We start from the raw sequence: 23,104 nt of genomic DNA on the forward strand, positions 1-23,104 counted from the left end.
CGTGATTTGCTGCCTTCCTCCCCTTCACCTATATCTGGCATTTCTCCCCATGCTATCTCTCCCCAACTCCCCACCCCCCACTGTCCTCCCCTATTTCCCCCCAACAGCAATACTTACCTTTAACTTATCAAAGCCCATCTTCAAATAACATTATATTTAATAAAGTGATAATCTTAGGTTGAGTGCAGTGGCTCACACCTGTAATCCTAGCCCTTTGGGAGGCCAAGGCAGGCGATTCATGAGCTCAAGAGTTCGAGACCAGCCTGACCAACATGGTGAAACCCCGTCTCTACTAAAAATACAAAAATTAGCCAAGCATGGTGGTGTGCACCTATAATCCCAGCTACTCAGGAGGCTGAGGCAGAAGAATCACTTGAACCCAGGAGGCGGAGGTTTCAGTGAGCTGAGATCACACCATTGCATTCTAGGCTGGGTGACAGAATGAGACTCCATCTCAAAAAATAAATAAATAAATAAATAAATAAATATAGTGACACCCTTAAAACAGTATTTTTTCATTTCCCCCATCATTCTATTATTACTATGCTTTTTATATCTACATATGTTATATGCATAATACATTATTACTTTTGCTTTAAATTGTCAATTATGAATTATGAAAATAAAAGGCATATGTATTACCCACAAATTTACCATTCTGTTATTTCTTTTGTAGATTGAAGTTCCCATCTGATATCGTTTTTGCCTGAATAACTTTAACATTTCCTGGGATATGGGTTAGCTGGCAATGAATAGTCATAGTTTTCAGCTTGGATGAAAAAAAAATTTCTTTGGTTTTGTTTTTTGTTTGTGTTTGGTTTTTTTGTTTGTTTTTGTTTTTTGAGACAGGGTCTCATTCTGTTCCCCAGGCTGAAGTACAGTGACATGATCATGGCTCACTGTAGCCTGAGCCTCCTGGGCTCAAGTGATCCTTCCATCTCAGCCTCCTAAGTAGCTCAGATCACAGGTGTGATCCATCAAACCCAGCTTTTTTTTTTTTTTTTTTTTTTTTTTTTAATGTAGAGTCAGGGTTTTATTATGTTGCCAAGCTGGTCTTGAACTCCTGGGCTCAACCAGTCCTTTCACCATGGCCTCCCAAAGCGGTGGGATTACAGGAGTGATCTACCACACATGGCCTATTTCACCTCCTTTGAAAGATTTTTTCACTGGCACAGGATTCTAAATTGACTTTCTGTCATGCGTTTTAATGATGTTGTTCCATTGTCATCTATCTTAACAGTTTGCATTCACTATTTGTTCCCTTAAATGTAATGTGTCTTTTTTCCTCTCTCTCTGCTTTTAGGATTTTTTTTTCCTTAATCACTGGGTTTTAGCAATTTTGCTTTGGTGTGGTTTTCTTTGTTTTTATCTTGCATGGAGTTGAGATTCTTTGAACTATAGACTTAGTGTTTTAATTAAACTTGGAAGACTTTAGCCATCATTTTTTCAAATATTTTTTTCTGTGCCTGCCTCTTTTTTCTCCTGGGACTCCAGACTGCTTGATATGACACAGCCACTGATGTTCTGTTCAGTTTTCCCCACTAATCTTTCTTTCTCTGCTTCATTTTAGATCATTTCTATTGCTATATCTTCAAGTTTACTGTTCTTTTCTTCTGGAGAATATCTAATCTTTATCTTATCTTGTGAATTTTTCATTTTAGATACTGTACTCTAGTTCTGTTTGAGTTTGTCCAGGTATATCTTCTGTTTCTCTTTTCATTAAGTTCATGTTTTCCTTTTAAATCTTTGAGCATATTAAAAATAGCTGTGTTTAAATTGCTGCTTACTAATTCTGTTATTTCTGTTATTATGGGTCTGCTTCTGTTGACTCATTTTCCTCCTGGTTATGGATTACAATTTGTCTGTTTTTGCATATCTAGTAATTTTGTATGGACTGTTGAATATTATGAATATTTCGTTGTTAAGTGTTTGAATTTTATTGTCTTCCTTGGGAAAGTGTTGTAATTTATTTTGGCAAGTCTTCAAGTTATTTGCTGATAAGGTTAACCCTTTGAGGCATGTTTTTAATCTTTGTTCTGTGTGTCTACAGATCAGATTCTAGACCATGTTCTAGTATGCTTGATTCTAGCACTGATTTAATTCTCTTACCAGTAGGCATGACTGGAAAGAAATGGACATATGGAATAGAAGTTTGGAGGATAAAATGGTAGAGAAGAAGTTGTCAAGCCTGGGCAATAAGGAGAGTAATAAATGGAATACTATCAGAATATGGAAGCAAAGTGGAAGAGCTAGTCTGAAGAATATTTAGCTTAATCTAAGCCTAGATTGTACACTCATTTTTAATATTACATTTTGAAAGTAGGCAATTCATAACCTTGAATTTTCACAGGATTTCACTAATACTTATTTAAAGAAAACGTCTAGGGACTAGTATCTCTTGTAATGAATATCACTTTTGTTCTTCATTTCTACTATACCCTTGAATAACTAACAGTCTGTTTTTAGCTCTGCATGTATTTATAGTCAACTTCTCTTCCTGAGTATTAAAATCACAATTTATATGTAATAAATGTATGGCAGGAAAAATTTGGATAATCACATGGAACTTGTAGTAGTAGAATTTGGATGTATTTTCAGGTCTCTTATTTAAGAGATCTCTGAGGATTGAGAGCTTCTTTAAAACCATATTTAAGGTTTTAAATCTGTCTCATCTCTATCTCATTGTGATGATGAAGCCACTACTTCTCCTTCTGGGTGAATAGGGATGTCTGATATTACAGCTTCCATGTATTTGACTTATTAAAATGTCATTAAGTCAAAGTCAAATAGTAGGAATTTACTCTCTTAAGGATATGTTTTCTTAATCAGTACTTTGTTGTCCTTTGCCAGAGCTAGAGCGTATTTCATTATACTACCCACAAAGGAAATACCACATCTCTTTAAAAGTCAGAGGGTTGATATGACATCCTGTATTTTCTCTATTTTGAGCCCGAGTATTTTAAGCATGTTAACAGGAATAACTCTCCTTTTTTGTAAACAGCTAAGTTTGGGAGGTGTTAAATGATGGGCAGTACTGGCAACAGGAAGATAGTGGTAGACACATAAAGACACAAAAGCCCAGCCATGTTCAGAAATGGGGAAGCGGGGGTGTTGTAGGTGTATGTGTGAGAAAGTAGTGATGTGAATAGTATTCAGTGAGTACCTATCTGCCAGATACCCTGGGTGCCTTAATTGCTTATTTTATTTACTTACTACTGCTATGTGTGATAAATGATCTTTCTTTTACAACTGAGAGAAATTAAGGCTCCAAAAGGATAAATCATGTGTCTAATGTCCCACAGGTAATGAGTAGAGGAGTCAGATTCAGATGCCAAAACCCATGATCTTTCTAATATTAAGAATGAAAAATAGGACAATAAGTAGATTAGATGCCTGAAGGAATGAGGAGATATGTAGAACTAACAACTGTAAGTTGGAGACATGATGTGTACGAACTTGCTTTCTAGGACAAGTTGTCAGCCTTTGGCCTGTGAATGGCAGAGAGCAACAAGAATTGGTACAGTGCTGGATAGGAAGTCAAGATACAAGTCTGGGGGTTCTAGTGGTCCTCAGCAAGTTGCCCACCTTGAAGTCTCAGTTTCCTTATCTAAGGAGACAGGATTGGATGGTTTCTGAAAGTACCTTCCACCTTTAATACTCTATAATTATTTAGACGCTATAGCAACCTTATTTTAGCAAGCTTGATTTGATCTCTAGGTCTAAAAACTCAATAGTAAAACAATAATAAAAATAGCTGACAATAGATATTTTAGTCTTCTTCCCCCTCCATTACTCTTCGTCTCACGTCTCTCCCCTCCTTACTCCTTTCCCTCCTCCATCTCAGCGTTTGTGGCCGCGGGGCGCAGGGCTGTGGAGGCTTTGGAGTATGCCACCTGAGGCAGAGGCCAGGTGGAAGGCCAAGCAGGAACAGCCAGGCAGCATTTAAGGGGGCGGGGGAACAGAGCCCCAGCACCACCCCTCCTGGGAGGAGAGGGAAGAGGTAACTACACCCAATATTGCAACCATGGAGTCCATGCTTAATAAATTGAAGAGTACTGTTACAAAAGTAACAACTGATGTCACTAGTGCTGTAATGGGAAATCCTGTCACTAGAGAATTTGATGTTGGTTACATTGCCAGTGGTGGCAGTGGGCTAGCTTGGAAGATTTTTAATGACACAAAAAAGCCAACAAAGCAGTGGCTGTTTTTGTCTTTGATAAAAAACTGATTGACAAATATCAAGAATTTGAAAAGGATCAAATCATTGATGTTCTGAAACAAGGAGTCCAACAGTTAACACGGCTTCAACACCCTTGACTTCTTACTGTCCAACATGCTTTAGAAGAATACAGGGATTTCTTGGCATTTTGTACAGAAAAGTTTTTTCCATTTTAGCCAGTGTTCTTGATAACTGGCTATATCTCCAGATATATCTCCAGACATATACCTCCCCTATATCTCCAGACATTAAGGATTATAAACTTTGTGATGTAGAAACTAAATATGGTTTGCTTCAGGTTTCTGAAGGATTGTCATTCTTGCATAGCAGTGTGAAAATGGTATATGGAAATATTACTCCTGAAAATATTTTGAATAAAAGTGGAGGCTGGAAAATAATGGGTTTTGATTTTTGTGTATCATCAACCAATCCTTCTGAACAAGAGCCTAAATTTCCTTGCAAAGAATGGGACCCAAATTTACATTCATTGTGTCTTCCAAATCCTGAATATTTGGCTCCTGAATACATACTTTCTGTGAGCTGTGACATAGCCAGTGATATGTATTCTTTAGGAACTTTTATGTATGCTGTATTTAACAAAGGGAAACCTATATTTGAAGTCCACAAGCAAGATATTTACAAGAGTTTCAGTAGGCAGTTGGATCAGTTGAGTCATTTAGGATCTAATTCACTTACAAATATACCTGCAGAAGTTTGTGAACAGGTAAAGCTACTGTTAGATGTAACTCCAACTGTAAGACCAGATGCAGATCAAATGACAAAGATTCCCTTCTTTGATGATGTTGACGCAGTAACACTGCAATATTTTGATACTTTATTCCAAAGAGATAATCTTCAGAAATCAGTTTTTCAAAGGACGGCCAAAGGTTCTACCAAAACTGCCCAAGCATGTCATTGTGCAGAGAATTTTGCCTTGTTTGACTTCAGAATTTGTAAACCCTGACATGGTACCTTTTATTTTGCCCAATGTCCTACTGATTGCTGAGGAATGCACCAAAGAAGAATAAGTCAAATTAATTCTACCTGAACTTGGCCTTGTGTTTAAGCAGTGGGAGCCAATCCAGATTTTGTTAATTTTCCTACAAAAAATGGATTTGCTACTGACCAAAACCCCTCCAATGAGATAAAGAACAGTATTCTACCCATGGAGCACTAGAAGCTCCTTCCATTCAGAGCCAAGAGCTCTCTCTGTCTGAACATCATTCCAATCTTTGCAAATCTTATAGGCTACCCATCCATGAAAAATGCTTTGATACCAAGAATTAAAAATGCCTGGCTACAAACGTCTTCCCTTGCTGTTTGTGTGAATTCATTAGTGTGCTTAGGAAAGATTTTGGAATACTTGGATAAGTGGTTTGTACTTGATATCCTACCCTTCTTACAACAAATTCCATCCAAGGAACCTGCAGTCTTCATGGGAATTTTAGGTATTTACAAATGTACTTTTACTCATAAGGAGTTGGGAATCATCAAAGAGCAGCTGGCTGGAAAAGTATTGCCCCATCTTATTCCCCTGAGTATTGAAAACAATCTTAATCGGTTCAATTCCTTCATTTCTATCATAAAAGAGATGCTTAGTAGATTAGAGTCTGAACATAAGACTAAACCAGAGCAACTTCATATAATGCAAGAACAGCAGAAATCTTTGAACATAGGAAATCAAGTGAATGTTTCTGAGGAGACAAAAGTTACAAATATTGGGAATCAGCAAATTGACAAGGGTTTTAACAACATTGGAGCAGACCTGACTGACAGTGAGTCCAAAAATAAAGAGGACGGGTTACAGAATAAACATAGAAGAGCATCACTTACACTTGAAGAAAAACAAAAATTAGCAAAAGAACAAGAGCAGGCACAGAAGTTAAAAAGCCAGAAGCCTCTTAAACCCCAAATACATACACTTATTGCTACTGTTAAATAGACTAAGGACTCAACAGACACCTTGATGGGTAATATGTCATCTTTGACCAGCCTTTCTGTTAGTACCCCTAAACCTTCTGCTTCAGGTTCTTTCATTTCTGTTCCTTCCATGGCCATTGGCGTGATGTTTTCTACATCAACTGATAATACAAAGAGAAATTTGGCAAATGGCCTAAATGCCAGTATGGGCTTTCAGACTTCAGGATTCAACATGCCTGTTAATACAAACCAGAACTTCTATAATAGTCCAAGCACAGTTGGAGTGACCAAGATGACTCTGGGAACACCTCCCACTTTGCCAAACTTAACACTCTTTGAGTGTTCCTCCTGCTGGTGCAAAGCAGACCCAATAAAGACCCACAGATGTCTGCCCTTAACAATCTCTTTGGCTTTCAGAAACCCAAAGTTAGCATGAACCAATTATCATAATAGAAACCCAATCAGTGGCTTAATCAGTTTGTACCTCCTCAAGGTTCTCCAGCTATGGGCAGTTCAGTAATGGGAACACAGACAAACATGATAGGACAATTTGCCTTTGGTATACAGAGTAATCCTTTCTTCAACCCACAGAACTTTGCAGCCACCAACTACTATGACCAATAGCAGTTCAACTAGCAATGATTTAAAAGATCTTTTTGGGTGAGGTGTCTTTCTTGTATTTTGAAGGATTATTTCAGTTTCAATCATGGGTAAGCTGATTTACATCTTTATATATTTGGTCTGGAGGAACTACTTCTATGGGAAAGTAAATGATTCTGTGACAGAAAACATCTGTGTCTGTGCCAGCATAGAAGTTGTATGGACTTCTAACCAGTTGAGTTTTTTTTAAAGCATTGAGAGTTTTTTTCCTCTTACCAACTCCTTTTCAGGTTTTTAAAGACCCAGCCCTTCCCAATTTTAAAGAGAAAAAGGACAACTGAATTATCTTGACTAGTAGAATCTTTTAACCCAGATTTTGGCTTGTGAATCTTGATGTTATTTTAAAAATTGAGTTGATCATCATTGCAAGCTCATCTGTTAATTGCTACATGGTACATAGTCTACCTTCATGAATCATTAGTCTTCATTTTAATATGTAAAATATCTTGATGCTGTATTGATTTGTTTGTATTTAAGATGACAGTGAGAAAATGATAAGCATAAAGAGAAGTATCAGGGTATTTGCATTTTCCAAACTTACTTTTCAGATGAACTAATGTTTAGTACAAAGAGACTGAGCAAATAGTACACAATTTAACATAACCTTCATTTCATTGGTTTAAATGCACTATTAACCATTTTAAATGCAAAGTAATCATTGTAAATTATATATTAGCATGGTCTGCCTCAAATAGCAATGTATTTTTCTGCTTTCACTTGGATATATTTAGAATCACTTTTTTCCTCCTGTATCACAGAAGAGGTATGTGCTGATTTGTTTGGATATTTGACAAAGCACTCCGATGTGACTTTCCTGACTACCTTCCTATTTCATTTCAAATTCAGACTTCTGAGGTTGCAGCATATATGAACTGCATTTTCTTTCTTTTTTTCTTTTTTATTATTATGCTTTAAGTTCTGGGGTGCATTTTCAAAAGGAGATTTGTAAGAATTAAACTATATTTAATGAGTAAATGTTTGAGATTTCTGCTGTATTATTTCAAATGTAATAAACTTCTCTTTAAAAAAAATAGCTAACATTGGTAGAGTGCCTCCACAGTGCACCAGGCATTGTACTAAATATGAGTATTTTTCATGCATTTGTCTCATATAACTGAGGAGTTAAGTACCTTCTCCATTTTACAGATAAGGAAACTGAGGGTTAGAGTTTAGGTAACTTATTCAGTGTCACACTGAGGTATGTGCAGAGCCTGAACTCAGACCAGGACTATCACTATACCATATTAAATTTATTTTATGTGAAGGCTAGGGAAGATTTTTCAGGGGAAACTTTTTTTCCCTCCCCTTTCCAATTTTCTTCACCTCAGATGTTTTGGAATTTAGATGTACCACTTCTTTAAAATGAAAATGATAAAGTACTTATTTCAGTGCCAGTATTCAGTGAAATTTAATGCAATTTTTTTTGCAATTTTATTTTTTTATATACAAGTTTATTCAACATATTTTTGACAGCATTTTTTTAATAGTAAAAAAATGGAAAACAATAAAAATGAGTCACAATTTAGAAATTATAGCCCACTCATATGCAGGTATTAAAAGTCATGTTTTTTAAAGAATATTTCAAACTATGGGAAAATACACTCTCTATAATGCTTGTGCAGCAGTACAACCTGTGTGATCCCAATTCTTTTTTTAAAATTAATTAATTTATTTATTTTTTATTGTACTTTAGGTTCTGGGGTACATGTGCAGTTCATACAAGATTGCTGCATAGGTACACACATGGCAATATGCCTTGCTGCCTCCATCCCCTCGTCACCTATATCTGACACTTCTCCCCATGTTATCCCTCCCCAACCTCCCCACCACCCCGCTGTCCCTCCCTTGTCACCCCCCAACAGACCCCAGTGTGTGATGCTCCCCTCCCTGTGTCCCTGTGTTCTCATTGTTCAATACCTGCCTATGAGTGAGAACATGCAGTGTGTTATTTTCTGTTCTTGTATCAGTTTGCTGAGAATGTTGGTTTCCAGATTCATCCATGTCCCCACAAAGGACACAAACTCATCCTTTTTTATCGCTGCATGGTATTCTATGGTGTATATGTGCCACATTTTCCTTGTCCAGGCTATCATTGATGGGCATTTGGGTTGGTTCCAGGTCTTTGCTACTGTAAACAGTGCCGCTATGAATATACATGTGCACGTGTCTTTATAGTAGAACGATTTATAATTCTTTGGGTATATACCCAGTAATGGGATTGCAGGGTCAAATGGAATTTCTATTTCTAGGTCCTTGAGGAAGCTCCACGTTGTCTTCCATAATGGTTGAACTAGTTTACACTCCCACCAACAGTGTAAAAGTGTTCCTATTTCTCCACATCCTCTCCAGCATCTGTTGTCTCCAGATTTTTTAATTATCACCATTCTAACTGGTGTGAGGTGGTATCTCAATGTGGTTTTGATATGCATTTCTCTAATAATCAGTGATGATGAGCATTTTTTTCCTATGTTTGTTGGCCTCATATATGTCTTCTTTTGAAAAGTGTCTGTTCATATCCTTTGCCCACTTTTGGATGGGTTTTTTTTGTTTTTTTTCTTATAAATCTGTTTTAGTTCTTTGTAGATTCTGAATATTAGCCCTTTGTCAGATGGGTAGATTGCAAAAATTTTTTCCCATTCTGTTGGTTTCCAGTTCATTCTAATGATTGTTTCTTTGGCTGTACAGAAGCTCTGGAGTTTAATTAGGTCCCATTTGTCTATTTTGGCATTTGTTGCCAATGCTTTTGGTGTTTTAGTCATGAAGTCCTTGCCTATGCCTATGTCCTGAATGGTTTTGCCTAGGTTTTCTTCTAGGGTTTTTATGGTGTTAGGTCTTACGTTTGAATCTTTAATCCATCTGGAGTTCACTTAGGTGTAAGGAAGGGGTCCACTGTCAGCTTTCTACATATGGCTAGCTAGTTTTTCCAATACCATTTATTAAATAGGGAGTCCTTTCCCCATTGCTTGGTTTTGTCAGGTTTGTCAAAGATCAGATGGTTGTAGATGTGTAGCATTGCCTCCAAGGCCTCTGTTCTGTTTGATTGGTCTAGATCTCTGTTTTGGTATTAGTACCATGCTGTTTTGATTACTGTAGCCTTGTAGTATAGTTTGAAATCGGGTAGCACGATGCCTCCAGTTTTGTTCTTTTTGCTTAGGATTGTCTTGGCTATGTAGTCTCTCTTTTGGTTCCATATGAAGTTTAACATGGTTTTTTCCAGTTCTGTGAAGAAGGTAATTGGTAGCTGGATGGGGATAGCATTGAATCTAAATTACTTTGGGCAGTATGGCCATTTTCACGATATTGATTCTTCCTAACCATGAGCATGGAATGTTTCTCCATCTGTTTGTGTCCTCTCTTATTTCCTTGAGCAGTGGTTTGTAGTTCTCCTTGAAGAGGTCCTTTACATCCTTTGTTAGTTGTATTCCTAGGTATTTTATTCTCTTTGTAGCAATTGTGAATGGTAGTTCGCTCTCATGATTTGGCTCTCTGTTAGTCTGGTATTGGTGTATAGAAATGCTTGTGATTTCTGCACATTGATTTTGTATCCTGAGACTTTGCTGAAGTTGCTTATCAGTTTAAGGAGATTTTGGGCTGAGATGATAGGGTCTTGTAATTATACAATTATGTCTTCTGCAAATAGAGACAATTTGACTTCCTCCTTTCCCAATTGAATACCTTTTATTTCTTTTTCTTGCCTAATTGCTCTGGCTAGAACTTCCAATCTTATATTGAATAGGAGTGGTGAGAGAGGGCATCCTTGTCTAATGCCAGATTTCAAAGGAAATGCTTCGAGTTTTTGCCTGTTCAGTATGATATTGGCTGTAGGTTTGTCGTAAATAGCTTTTATTATTTTGAGATATGTTCCTTTGATACCTAGTTTATTGAGAGTTTTTAGCATAAAGGCTGTTAATTTTGTCAAAAGCCTTCTCTGGATCTATTGAGATAATCATGTGGTTTTTGTCTTTGATTCTGTTTATATGGTGGATTATGTTTATAGACTTGTGTATGTTGAACCAGCCTTGCATCCCCGGGATGAAGCCTACTTGATCGTCATGGATAAGCTTTTTGATGTGCTGTTGCAACCGGTTTGCCAGTATTTTATTGAAGATTTTTGCAGCTATGTTCATCATGGATATTGACCTGAAGTTTTCTTTTTTTGTTGAGTCTCTGACTCAACAGGTTTTGGTATCAGGATGATGTTGGTCTTATAAAATGATTTGGGAAGGATTCCCTCTTTTTGGATTGTTTGAAATAGTTTCAGAAGGAATGGTACCAGCCCCTCTTCGTACATCTGATAGAATTCAGCTGTGAACCCATCTGGACCTGGGCTTTTTTTGGTTGGTAGGCTATTAATTACTGCCTCAACTTCAGTCCTTGTTATTGGTCTGTTCAAGGTTTCGACTTCTTCCTGGTTTAGGCTTGGGAGGATGTAAGTGTCCAGGAATTTATCCATTTCTTCCAGGTTTACTGGTTTATGTGCATAGAGTTGTTGGTAGTCATCTCTGATAGTAGTTTGTATTTCTGTGGAATCAGTGATGATATCCCCTTTTTCATTTTTTATTGCATCTCTTTGATTCTTCTCTCTTTTCTTTTTTATTCATCTGGCTAGCTGTCTATTTTGTTAATCTTTTCAAAAAACCAGCTCCTGGATTTATTGATTTTTTTTGAAGGATTTTTTGTGTCTCTATCTCCTTCAGTTCTGCTGTGATCTTAGTTATTTCTTGTCTTCTGCTAGCTTTTGAGTTTTTTTTATCTCGCTCCTCTAGCTCTTTCAATTTTGACAATAGAGTGTTGATTTTAAATCTTTCCTTGCTTCTCTGGTGCGCATTTATTGCTATAAATTTCCCTCTAGACACTGCTTTAAATGTATCCCAGAGATTCTGGTACATTGTGTCTTCGTTCTTGTTGGTTTCAAAGAACATCTTTATTTCTGCCTTCATTTCATTGTTTATCCAGTCAACATTCTACTGAATGTTGTTCCGTTTCCATGAAGTTGTGCAGTTCTGAGTTAGTTTCTTAATTCTGAGTTCTAATTTAATTGCACTGTGGTCTGAGAGACTGTTTGTTATGATTTCCATTCTTTTGCATTTGCTGAGGAGTGATTTACTTCCAATTATATGGTCAATTTTAGAGTAGGTGTAATGCAGTGCTGAGAAGAATGTATATTCTGTGGATTTCAGGTGGAGATTTTTGTAGATGTCTTTTAGGTCCACTTAGTCCAGGTCTGAGTTCAAGTCCGGGATATCCTTGTTAATTTTCTGTCTCGTTGATCTGTCTAATATTGACAGTGGAGTGTTAAAGTCTCCCACTATTATTGTGTGGGAGTATAAGTCTCTTTGTAGGTCATTAAGAACTTGCTTTATGTACCTGGGTGTTCCTGTATTGGGTGCATATATATTTAGGATTGTTAGCTCTTCTTGATGCATTGATTCTTTTACTATTATGTAATGCCCTTCTTTGTCTCTTTTGATCTCTGTTAAAGTCCATTTTATCAGAGACTAGGATAGCAACTCCTGCTTTTTTTGCTCTCCATTTGCTTGATAAATCTTCCTCCATCCCTTCATTTTTAGTCTATGTGTGGGAGATGGGTTTCCTGAATACAGCACACTGTTGGGTCTTGACTTTTTATCCAATTTGCCAATCTGTGCCTTTTGATTGGGATATTTAGCCCATTTACATTAAGGTTAATATTGTTATGTGTGAATTTGATCCTGGCATTTTGATGGTAGCTGAATGTTTTGCCCATTAGTTGACACATTTTCTTCATTATGTCAATGGTCTTTGCAATTCGGTATGTTTTTGCAGTGGCTAGTACTGGTTGTTCCTTTCCTTGTTTAGTGCTTCTTTCAGGAGCTCTTGTAAGGCAGGCCTGGTGGTGACGAAATCTCTCAGCAATTGCTTGTCCATTTTATTTCTCCTTCACTTATGAAGCTTAGTTTGGCTGGTTATGAAATTCTAGGTTGAAAGTTCTTTTCTTCAAGGATATTGAATTTTGGACCCCACTCTCTTCTGGCTTGTAGGGTTTCTGCAGAAAGATCCACTGTGAGTCTAATAGGCTTCCCTTTGTGGGTAACCCGATCTTTCTCTCTGGCTGCCCTTAGCATTTTTTCCTTCATTTTAACCTAGTGAATCTGACAATTATGTGCCTTGGGGTTGCTCTTCTTGAGGAATATCTTTGTGGTATTCTCTGTATTTCCTGGACTTGTATGGTGGCCTGCCTTGCTAGGTTGGGGAAGTTCTCCTGGATAATATCCTGAAGAGTGTTTTCCAGCTTAGATTCATTCTCTCCATCATATTCTGGTACACCTATCAAGCGTAGATTAGGTCTTTTCACATAATCCCATATTTCTTGGAGGCTTTGTTCATTTCTTTTCACTCTTTTTTCTCTATTTTGCCTTCTCATTTTATTTCATTGAGTTGATCTTCAATCTCTGATATCATTTCTTCTGCTTGGTCAGTTCGGCTACTGAAACTTGAGTATGCTTCGTGAAGTTCTCATGCTGTGTTTTTTGGCTCCATCAAGTCGTTTGTATTCTTCTCTAAGCTGTTTATTCTAGTTAGCATCTCATCTAACCTTTTTTCTAGGTTCTTAGTTTCTTTGCATTGGATTAGTACATGTTCTTTTAGCTCTGAGAAGTTTGTTATTACCCACCTTCTGAAGCCCGTTTCTGTCAATTCATCAGATTCATTCTCCATCCATCTTTGATCCCTAGCTGGTGAGGAGTTGTGATCCTTTGGAGGAGGAGAGGCATTCTGTTTTTTGGTGTTTTCATCCTTTTTGCACTGGTTTCTTCCCATCTTAGTGGCTTCATCTACCTGTGGTCTTTGTAGTTGGTGACTTTCAGATGGGGTCTCTGAGTGGACACCTTTTTGTTGATGATGAAGTTATTTCTTTCTGTTTCTTATTTTTTCCTTCTGTCAGGCCCCTCTGCTGCAGGACTGCTGGAGGTCCACTCCAGACCCTGCTTTACCCAGGGATCACCTGCGGGGGCTGCAGAACAGTAAGGGTTGCTGCCAGTTTCTTCTTCCATTATCTTCATCCCAGAAGAGTACCCACTAGATGTCGGCCTGAGCTCTCCTTTATGAGGTGTCTCTTTGGGTATACAGGGGTCGGGGAGCTGCTTGAGGAGACAGTCTGTTCCTTATAGGAACTCAGGTTCTGTGCTGGGAGCTCCATTGTTCTATGCAGAGCTGCTGGGCAGGTACCTTTAAGTCTGCTGCAGCAGACTTAACCGCCTCTTTTCCCAAGTGCTCTGACCTAGGAAGGTCAGCTTTATTTATAAGTTCCTGACGTGCTGCTGCCTTTTTTCAGAGATACCCTGCCCAACACAGAGTAGCCTAGTCACAGTCTGCCAGCGGAGGTGTTACTGAGCTGCCGCAGGCTCTGCCCAGCTGCTATGTGAACTGCCCCAGTATTGGCAGACTGCCTTGGTAGCAGCTGGACTGTCCTGGGTCCAGCTGCGCTTGCTGCGAAACTCTCAATCCAGAGCGTTTCAGATTGCTTGTTTTGTGGGGGTTGTACCCGCCAAGCCAGATCGCCTGGTTCCCTGTCTCAGCCCCCTCCCTTTCAGTGGAATGGGCAGCTCTGTCTCCCAGGCGTTCCAGGCACCAGTTGAAACGACCATCTAGATTTGTGTGAGTTTCTGTGTGCCAACCCGCTGCACCAGCTGTGCTGAAAACTCATGGCACTTTTTGACCCGGGAATCTCCTGGTCAGTGGGCAGTGAAAACTTGTTTAGAAATGCAGTGAGCACTCACCCTCTGCATTGTTCTTGCTGGGAACTGCACTCCAGAGCTGTTCCTATTTGGCCATCTTGGATCCTCTTAATGCAATTTTAAAAAAAAATTAGTGACTATGAGAATATACTAAAATGTAATTTTTCCAGATTTTTAAGAATCCTCCACAAAATTCAAATTTTGTTATTAAAGAGCATATCATTTTATCCTTTTGGAACTATTTTCTGCTGATTGCTTTGTATTTTCCCCCCAAGCATGTAAGTTGAGATCAGACTCTTTCACTTTATTTTTTCTTGCCTGCTACTGCTTCAAAGGCACAGACCTCTTTAAACAGTACTAATGATAGTGAGAAAATATGAAATGTCTACAAATTAATTCTAAACTTTAAAAGCATAGTTATAAAGACGGGAACAACAGACACTTGGACCTCCGTGAAGGGTGAGGGTGGGAAGAGTGAAAGGATCGGAAAAAATAATTGCTGGTTACTAGGCCTGGTACCTGGGTGACAAAATAATCTGTACAACAAATCCCTGTGACACAAGTTTACCTATATAGCAAACCTGCACATGTACCCCTGAACCTAAAATAAAAATTTTTTTAAATGTCAAAATTTTAAAAAGCATGGTTATAGTCACTAAGCAATACATTTAGATAGTATGTAATTCAGATGTGTAGTATCTGCATGTTCTCACTCATGTGGAAGCTGACAAAGTTGATCTCGTAGAAGTAAAGAGTAGAATAGTGGTTTCTAGAGGCTAGGAAGGGTAGCAGGAAGGAGGGATCAAGAGATGTCAGTTAACAGATACAAAATTACAGCTGGATAGGAGGAATAAGTTCTGGTGTTCTTCAGCACCATAGAGTGACTATAGTTGACAATAATTTGTTGTATATTTTCAAATAGATACAAGGTAGGATTTTGAATGTCCTCAATGCAAAGAAATGATAAATGCTTGAGGTAATGCATATGCCAATTACCCCGATTTGATCATTATACATTGTATACAGGTGTCAAAATATCACATGTACCCTATTATATCCTAATACTATCCCTTTATTTTGTGTCAATTAAAAATACTTTTTTAAAATTACTGTCAAAAAAAGTATGCTATCATTTTTACTTTAGAAGTTCTCTTACTAAAAAAAAAAAAGCTAGAGAAAAAACAACTATAGTACTAGGATATATAATAAAATTCAGTGGAGAAACAATCTTGTCTAGTATTTCTTCGGTTGTCCTACTTTAGAAAAACTAATGTTCATCAGTTTTCTCTGTAGCCTAGTAAGTTGAAATATATTGGATTCATTTGCATAGACTCTTCTTTTTAGATGTCTGCTCCAATGAGGATCTCCCTGAAGTTGAGCTGGTGAGTCTGCTAGAAGAACAACTACCACAGTATAGGCTAAAAGTAGACACTCTCTTTCTCTATGAAAATCAAGACTGGACTCAGTCTCCACACCAGCAGCAACATGCATCTGATGCCCTCTCTCCAGTCCTTGCTGAAGAGACTTTCCGTTATATGAGTGAGTATTTTTTTATTCTTTTAGTTTGTGCATTGAAGTGATGATTGTGGGTATCTTGGTATTGGTTTTTAAAGCACTGATGTTTTGTAGCCATTGTTCAGTGTATACCTACTTTAATTTGAACTGATTTTATAGGAGGAGATAATTCTGTGTTATGTTTGAATGAAGAAAGTTTGTCATCCATATGACTTTCAGTGTCCAGTGTTGCAAGTATACTTACCTGTTTTCATTACTTGATGTTTTCCTCAGACTGAGTAGAAAAGGGAACATTTTACAAAACGAAGTGATTTAAAATTTTAATATTCCTTTATAACTGTCAACATTTATTATCCCAGTAGTTTGGTATCCTAAGCTATCAGCTTTTGACTTTTATCTTTATTAATATCTTTATTAAACACAGTCACAAGAATTATGTCAGCATAACTAAGCCTAGTTCTTAAACACATAAGTAGTTTTAATAATGCCAGGAGAAAGAATATACACTATGTAGTATAATCTTCATTTTTTAAAGATTCTAAGTGAGAGACTGAGCCAGATTTGTCCTGAAAATAGGTCTGTTTTACGCCAAGCTATTAGAAATGACAAAGGAATTTTTAAACTTTGAATTATGGAGACCTTTTTGCATTTGATTTCATCCCAAAAATCTGCATTAAGGCTGATACTACTTTTGTAAAACTTTGGTAAAAAATGTTGTGTGCACAATAGCTATTAGAATATATAATAAAAGTTTGAGTTCAATATTGATATGTTTGTGAAATTCTTTTAATTAGAATTAAGTATGTGATTGGATCAGATCCTAGACATTTTCCCAGTAAGTGCTTCAGTGTTTTAATGCCAGATTGTTGTTGGAGAATGGCTGTTGTGCAATACTTATTTTCATAGTAATCATTAACTTGCTTTTAGCACTAGTTTCCTACAATTTATTTCTAGTAGTTTCTTAGAACTTAACTGCTCAAAAAAAGTATAAACATTACTTCAGCTGATACTGAAATACCAAGAAGCCCAAATACAATTGTATTTCTGTCCTTAATATTTCTTTTAAATAGCTAAATTAAGGCTCCAAAGGTTTACTTGACGTTTTAGTTTGAGAATTTGCTTGCTTGAGATTTTTCTGGGAAATCATTTTTAGAAGGAACAGTATTTCTTATTTCTAGTTCCCGTTGTTCCTTGAGTGTTTAAATTTCTGAGAACTTTCAAACTGAAAATTGACCTGGATAAATTTAGTTTGTCATTATTTTGATAAAGTGCCAAAGAAAGTGCCCCTTAGTTATTTGGTCTTTGTCTTCTTGACTACCGAGGGGCAAAACTATAGCTAGGAAGTGGTCTTAGATCATGATTTAATGGAGTTAACTTTTAGGATGAATTATAAGTAAAAAGCCTAGAAAATAAAAGGTAAATTCTAAAATACTTTTCAAGACTTTTTACAAAACAACAGTGTCCAAGGGAGCAATTTAAAACTTGAGATTAGTAAGATGATACTGATCCATACTTCAGGGTTTTGGAAAACTATCCTATTTCTTTAGTGTGATGGTACTATTTTCACTTCAACAGTTTGAAAATTGAACTATATATGATATTCCTAAGATCATGAAACATATAAGTTAGGAATATACTGATAATCTACCTCTGCACTGTACTTTAATTTCACTGTTCTTTTAAAGGTGTTAATTCCTTGGGTTAATAGTTAAATCACCTATAAACTTCATGAATTTGCATATTATGAATATAAAAGCTAAATGATTTATTTTATTTAGCAAATTGACCAAGATTTAAAAAAGAAGATAAAAAATATTCCCTCACCCTTTCCCATAGTTTTCTATCCCCCTGAGATTTCAAGATTTGTGGTTTTGAATAATTACTATGTACCCTGGCAGACCATCCTAGAGTTCAGCTCCCTGGGTTACTTTGGGCTTATCTCTACCTGTCTCACATGCCAGTGGATACTTGTGCTTATTAAAATGAATTTTAACACCTAATAAAAAGAGGCAGCGCAGGCAAAGGCACTTTCTCTCTTATGTAACACAAAGAAATTGAAAGACCTGTGAGAAGATAGCGATTTGGAAGGAAATGTAGCCAGCATTTGAGCTTCGGAGCCTATCTCACAAGAAATGGGGGAGAGTGAGTGGCTCTCTGAAGTCACCCAATCCCAGAAAGAGATTGTTTACTTTTAAGATAGAACACTGGGAGAGCAATGAGTAGGCAAAAATCAATCAATCCCAGTCCCTGCCACACACATATAAAGTTTAAGATGGTCAAAAGTGTTTTACACACAGAATAGGCCACCCCACAATTTTCTTGATTTTATTAAAACTGAGTTCCAGTGTGAGCTGTTGGCGAGCCATGCAATCAGAACATGTTATAGACTGTATCATTTATTTATTTAAACGCTAACGTTAGAAACCTGATGTTTCTTTCAAGGGGTTTTATTTTGTAATAGAAGATTACCTTTACAACTTCCTAAGGCGTAAGAGGGGGGAAATGATTGAATATCTAAGTTTTATTTTAGGAAGTGGTTCTCAAAATATGGACCCCTGCATTCAGTGTCACCTGAGAAATTGTTCAAAATTCTCATTCTTGGGCCCCCCTACTCCACAAAATTAGAAACTAGGGGTGAGATAGTCACAGCTGTCTGTCTCAAGTTTGAGAACCACTAATACAAAGCATTGCCAACCACAGTAAATGGCCATCTCACAGTGACATTAGTTGGAGAATTAAGGAATTGGGGAGAGTATATAATTTTGCAGATAAATATGGCCATGAAAATTATTACTTTTGATTGATAGATATACTTTTCCTCAAGCTCTGCCCTCAAAAATTATTAACCTGTACTGGCAGAAAAGGACATATGACTGATGGAGTTCAGGGAGCATTAACGATAAGCCCAGTCGTAGAGGTTAGCAGATTTATCTTTCTCCTAGCTAAGCTCTCTCCATCAGTTCCACAAGAGAATTAAGCTATATACCCTAAGACACTTAGCTTTTATACAATAGATTTCCTTTTCACCCATGCATCATGTACTAGCTTTGCACAATCCCTGGGAGAATTGAGAAAATTGTCATTCAAATTGTCTGTAGGGCCTGATTCTCCCCTGGAACCCTGTTGAGAAAGACTGCCCTAGATGGTGTATATCATCAGTTTCTCTCAGTCATTTTGAAGGCAGAAATTATTGCTGTATCATAGCAGCAAGGGCTGTGGTCACTTCTTTAGGGTTAAAACCTCAAGACCTGCCTGTAGTTGTCAGGAGCTCTTACAGCTTTTACTATGCCATGTGGGCACTGTTTGTGTTTCATTTGTATTTTATTGTTGTTGTTTTGTTTGGTTTTGGTGTGAGAAAGTTGGAGAGTGCTGAAAGATTAGAATTCTTTTTGAAATTCAGTAATTGTGGTAACAACTTTAGATCTCGAAAAGGGACCTATGAGAGAACTATTAAGCACCATCTCATGTAAATGACAGATATTAGAATGGATTATTATTGGTGTTTCCCATCCTGAAAATAATGTGAGATTGAGCTGGTTAATATGAAATTATGCAGGGATAGAACATAAGGATTAGTGAAGTGCTTATGTGTGTTAAACTCCCATCCCATATTTTCAGGAACATTAGTTTCTCCAAACATTACACCAAAAATGTTGAACATTAATTAACAACCTCTGGAAACCAAGTCACAAAATTGTTCTGTCAAAATGTTTGTCATCTCCCTGATGTATAAATTTTTTTTTAGAGAGGAAAGTTCAGGTCTAGAAATAAGCAAGGATCATTGCTAATTTCTGTATCATTTAACATTTTCAACCACTAAAAACTGAAGTGAAAATAGTTTTTGATAGGAAAGTTCAGGTCTAGAAATAAGCAAGGATCATTGCTAATTTCTGTATCATTTAACATTTTCAACCACTAAAAACTGAAGTGAAAATAGTTTTTGATAGGATTGATTTTAACAGATAGCCTGCTTGACTGTCTCTACATTCTTGGTTACAGAACTATGGTGAAGAATTAGTCTGTGGTTTTTGAAGCATTTAATTACAGTGTCTAAATGCCAAGACATCAAACACTTAAGAGTTTTGCCCTGAATATTTTTGGAATCATTCCAAGCAGCATGTCTTTATCAGGAGTATTGTGTTAAGGAAGAAAAGACAGAAACTGATTCCACTGCAGAGAGAAAAATCCATTGTGTTCTTTTCTGTTTTGTGCCCGACCAACATCTTTCTGTGCAATTGAAGAGGCCCAGCCTTTGGGGATTGGTAGTATATAGGCTGCGCATAAAACACAAGAATTTGAAAATTCTGATTGCACTGTTTAACTTCTTTGCCATAACAAACACTTAAGCATGTTAAAGTTCATTTTGCTTTTTGAAACTTTAAAAAGGATTACTGGGTTTTTGTGGGGATTTTTTTTTTTTTCCTGTTTATAAAGATAACATTTGTTCTTTATAGAAAATAACAAAATACTAAACCATAATCCCTACTGAGAGATAACCACTATTAACATTTTAATGTATATCTTTCCAGGCTCTCTTGAATATAGATATTTAAAGATATGCACACACTTTTAAAAGCAAAATTGGGATCTATGCTGTTTTATTATATAACATGCATTCACAGGTGTATGTGCTGGTATTTCATTAGATAAGGGCCTTTTTAGGTTCTTAGTGGGGCTGAAAGAGCAGCACGGTGGAAAGAACTCATTACGGGACTCTTACATCATCTGAGTTTTTTCTAATGACCTTGCGAGATGAGCGTTATTATCATCTCCATACCAAAATCCCAACTTTGCCACTAATAGCTTGCTTTGTGGTCTTGAACATGCTACATAATTTCTCTCAGAGAAGATTCCTCATACAAGAAAATGGATCATTAAACTAGATAACTTCTTAAGGTTCAGCTTTAAATTTTATGCTGTGACAGATGGTAAGCATTTATAGGAAACATATTTTCATTTTCTTTCACTAAAACATATTTTACTCTAAAGATTTCTTGACTATATTATTGTGTCCTTCATTGTTTTCTTCTCCTTTCATCGTGTGTGGTTCACAGTTGTTTTTTAGATCATTAGCTTACTAGTCTTACTCCAAGTTAAATCTGCCACTTCATCTTTAACTCTGGTCAATCATGTCATGTGTTTTTTAAACTACTTGTATAAAAATTGGTTTTAAGCAAGCCTATAGAATGCCTGATTTTTGGTTCGAGTATTAACCCCAGATTGGTGGTTTTAATTCCTGACTCCACGTCATTTTCAACACCTGGGATAGGGCTTCTTGAAAAGAGCCATTGCTGTAGATTACATTTTGGTTTGCAACCATAGTCTGGTTTTCTGTAATTAGTTTAGAGCATGGATATATTGATTTGGTATTTTTCCCCTAATTTTGTTGTTGAGACCAGAAGTAGAGGAGACCATTCACTGTAAGTATTTGCCTTAACTCCAGGCATTGTGGCTCACGCCTGTAATCCAAGCACTTTGGAGGCCAAGGCGGGCGGATCACCTGAGGTTGGGAGTTCAAGTATTTGCCTTAAATATTTAATCCTTTGTTCCTGCTATGCTACCAAATTAAATTGTGTTTATTCCTTAGGCCCAAAAGTCTGTTTCCCTTATCACTGTGGTTAAATTATTGAGTTAGTTTTTCTGTTTGTAAATATAAATTATTTTGGGGCACAAATATTTATTTCTAGGTTTTAAGAAAAGTTTTTATATTTTCAGTTTAAATCTTTTTCAGTTATCTCTTCATACTATCAAGCCAGCATTTTGTTTTAGTTTTAACTAGGAATAAGGCTGTTATTAATAATTAAGCTATAGGTAATTCACAGATTCATTTTAGTCAGTGGTGCTAGGGAGAAAATAAAAAGCTCAGATAAAAGTAAAACATACCTAGTGACATCCCTACATACTCAGTCTTTTGGATACCCTAACGTGTTAAGATGGGACTAAGGAACTGCAAATGACTGCCAACTCAGAGAATTTAAAGTCAGAATCATTTCATACCTACCGGTTCTGTTTGAGGAGTAGTGACTATAAACAGTTCTATGATACTTAGCAGTTTACTGAATACTTTATTGCTCAGCAGATTATCATATTTGATCCTCTTAGTAACCTCATAAGATATGTTATTGACTCCGTATTTATTATCTGAATTTCAGAAGGGTTAAGTGACTTGTTCCAGCTCACTAAAATTCATGAATTCAGCTTTTCTACTCCAAAGCTCCTGTCCTTTTCACAATTCAAGGCAAACTAGTTATAATAAAAGCAGTCTAAGTCAAACACAGATTTATGTGCCACAGTAACATACCATGTTCAAAGTCAAAGGAACCCTTTTTGTTATGCATTATTAACTTTAAGATACTGTTTGGTGTGACTGGAATCATTGGAGTCATATTTGCTCTTCTCTTTTGAGCTAAATTAGCCAGGTACATAGACAGTTCCTGAACTTGTAAAGTACAGAAATACTGGGCTTGAATTATGCAACTAATAATGTAGCATACAATTTATTTTATAGCTGAGACCTAGATGGAGAAATGTACAGATAAAGGGTTTTTAATTAAGCGTAAAGGAATTATGGTTCATAACGGAACCAGAAAAAGTCCTACAAGTCCTGTTCCTTGTTTACGTTAGCTCACATGGTAGATGATCATAGATGGTTAAGATAATCACAGCAGAATTCCAGTTAAATTCCTTTATAACAGCATAAGCCCTCACTAATACCCTTTAGTAACTTTAATTTAGATTAGACTATAAAGCAATCAGTAACTTAATCCATTCTCCTAGCCAACATTCTCATAAGTAAGTGGCCCAAACTTCCTGGGCGGAGGAGAAGGAAGGAGATAGTCAAGATATGACTGCCTTGTGATCATTTGATACTTTCTTAATTATTGTATGATATATACTTTGTAATGATTGGTCTATTTCTTGAGTGTCTAATACATAAAATATTTCTTTTTTTCACATATATTTTTATTCTCCTGAATGACTTTTTGTAAAAGCCTGGGGTTTTTGTTGTTGTTATCTCTCAATTCTTATTAATATTTAAATTTTTCCATTATTGCTAAAGCCTATAAATAGTTGT

General features: G+C 36.7%; 1 protein-coding gene and 1 pseudogene across 5 annotated transcripts in view; both read left to right on the forward strand.

Moving 5' to 3' along the window:
* The window catches only part of TRAK2 (trafficking kinesin protein 2), a 70,608-nt gene that overhangs the window by 24,092 nt on the left and 23,412 nt on the right, over positions 1–23,104 (forward strand). For all 5 annotated transcript variants that reach the window (XM_064373172.1, XM_064373171.1, XM_064373170.1 and 2 more), the window contains one exon: positions 15,859–16,053. In XM_064373172.1, coding sequence (XP_064229242.1) covers positions 15,859–16,053 — 195 coding nt within the window. The remainder of the gene's footprint in view (positions 1–15,858; positions 16,054–23,104) is intronic.
* On the forward strand, positions 1,884–7,062 carry LOC105712773 (SCY1-like protein 2; annotated as a pseudogene).

This window comes from Aotus nancymaae, unplaced genomic scaffold (assembly GCF_030222135.1).
Source record: "Aotus nancymaae isolate 86718 unplaced genomic scaffold, 86718_ANA_hifiasm-v0.15.2.pri h1tg000008l, whole genome shotgun sequence".
Taxonomy (NCBI): Eukaryota; Metazoa; Chordata; class Mammalia; order Primates; family Aotidae; genus Aotus; species Aotus nancymaae.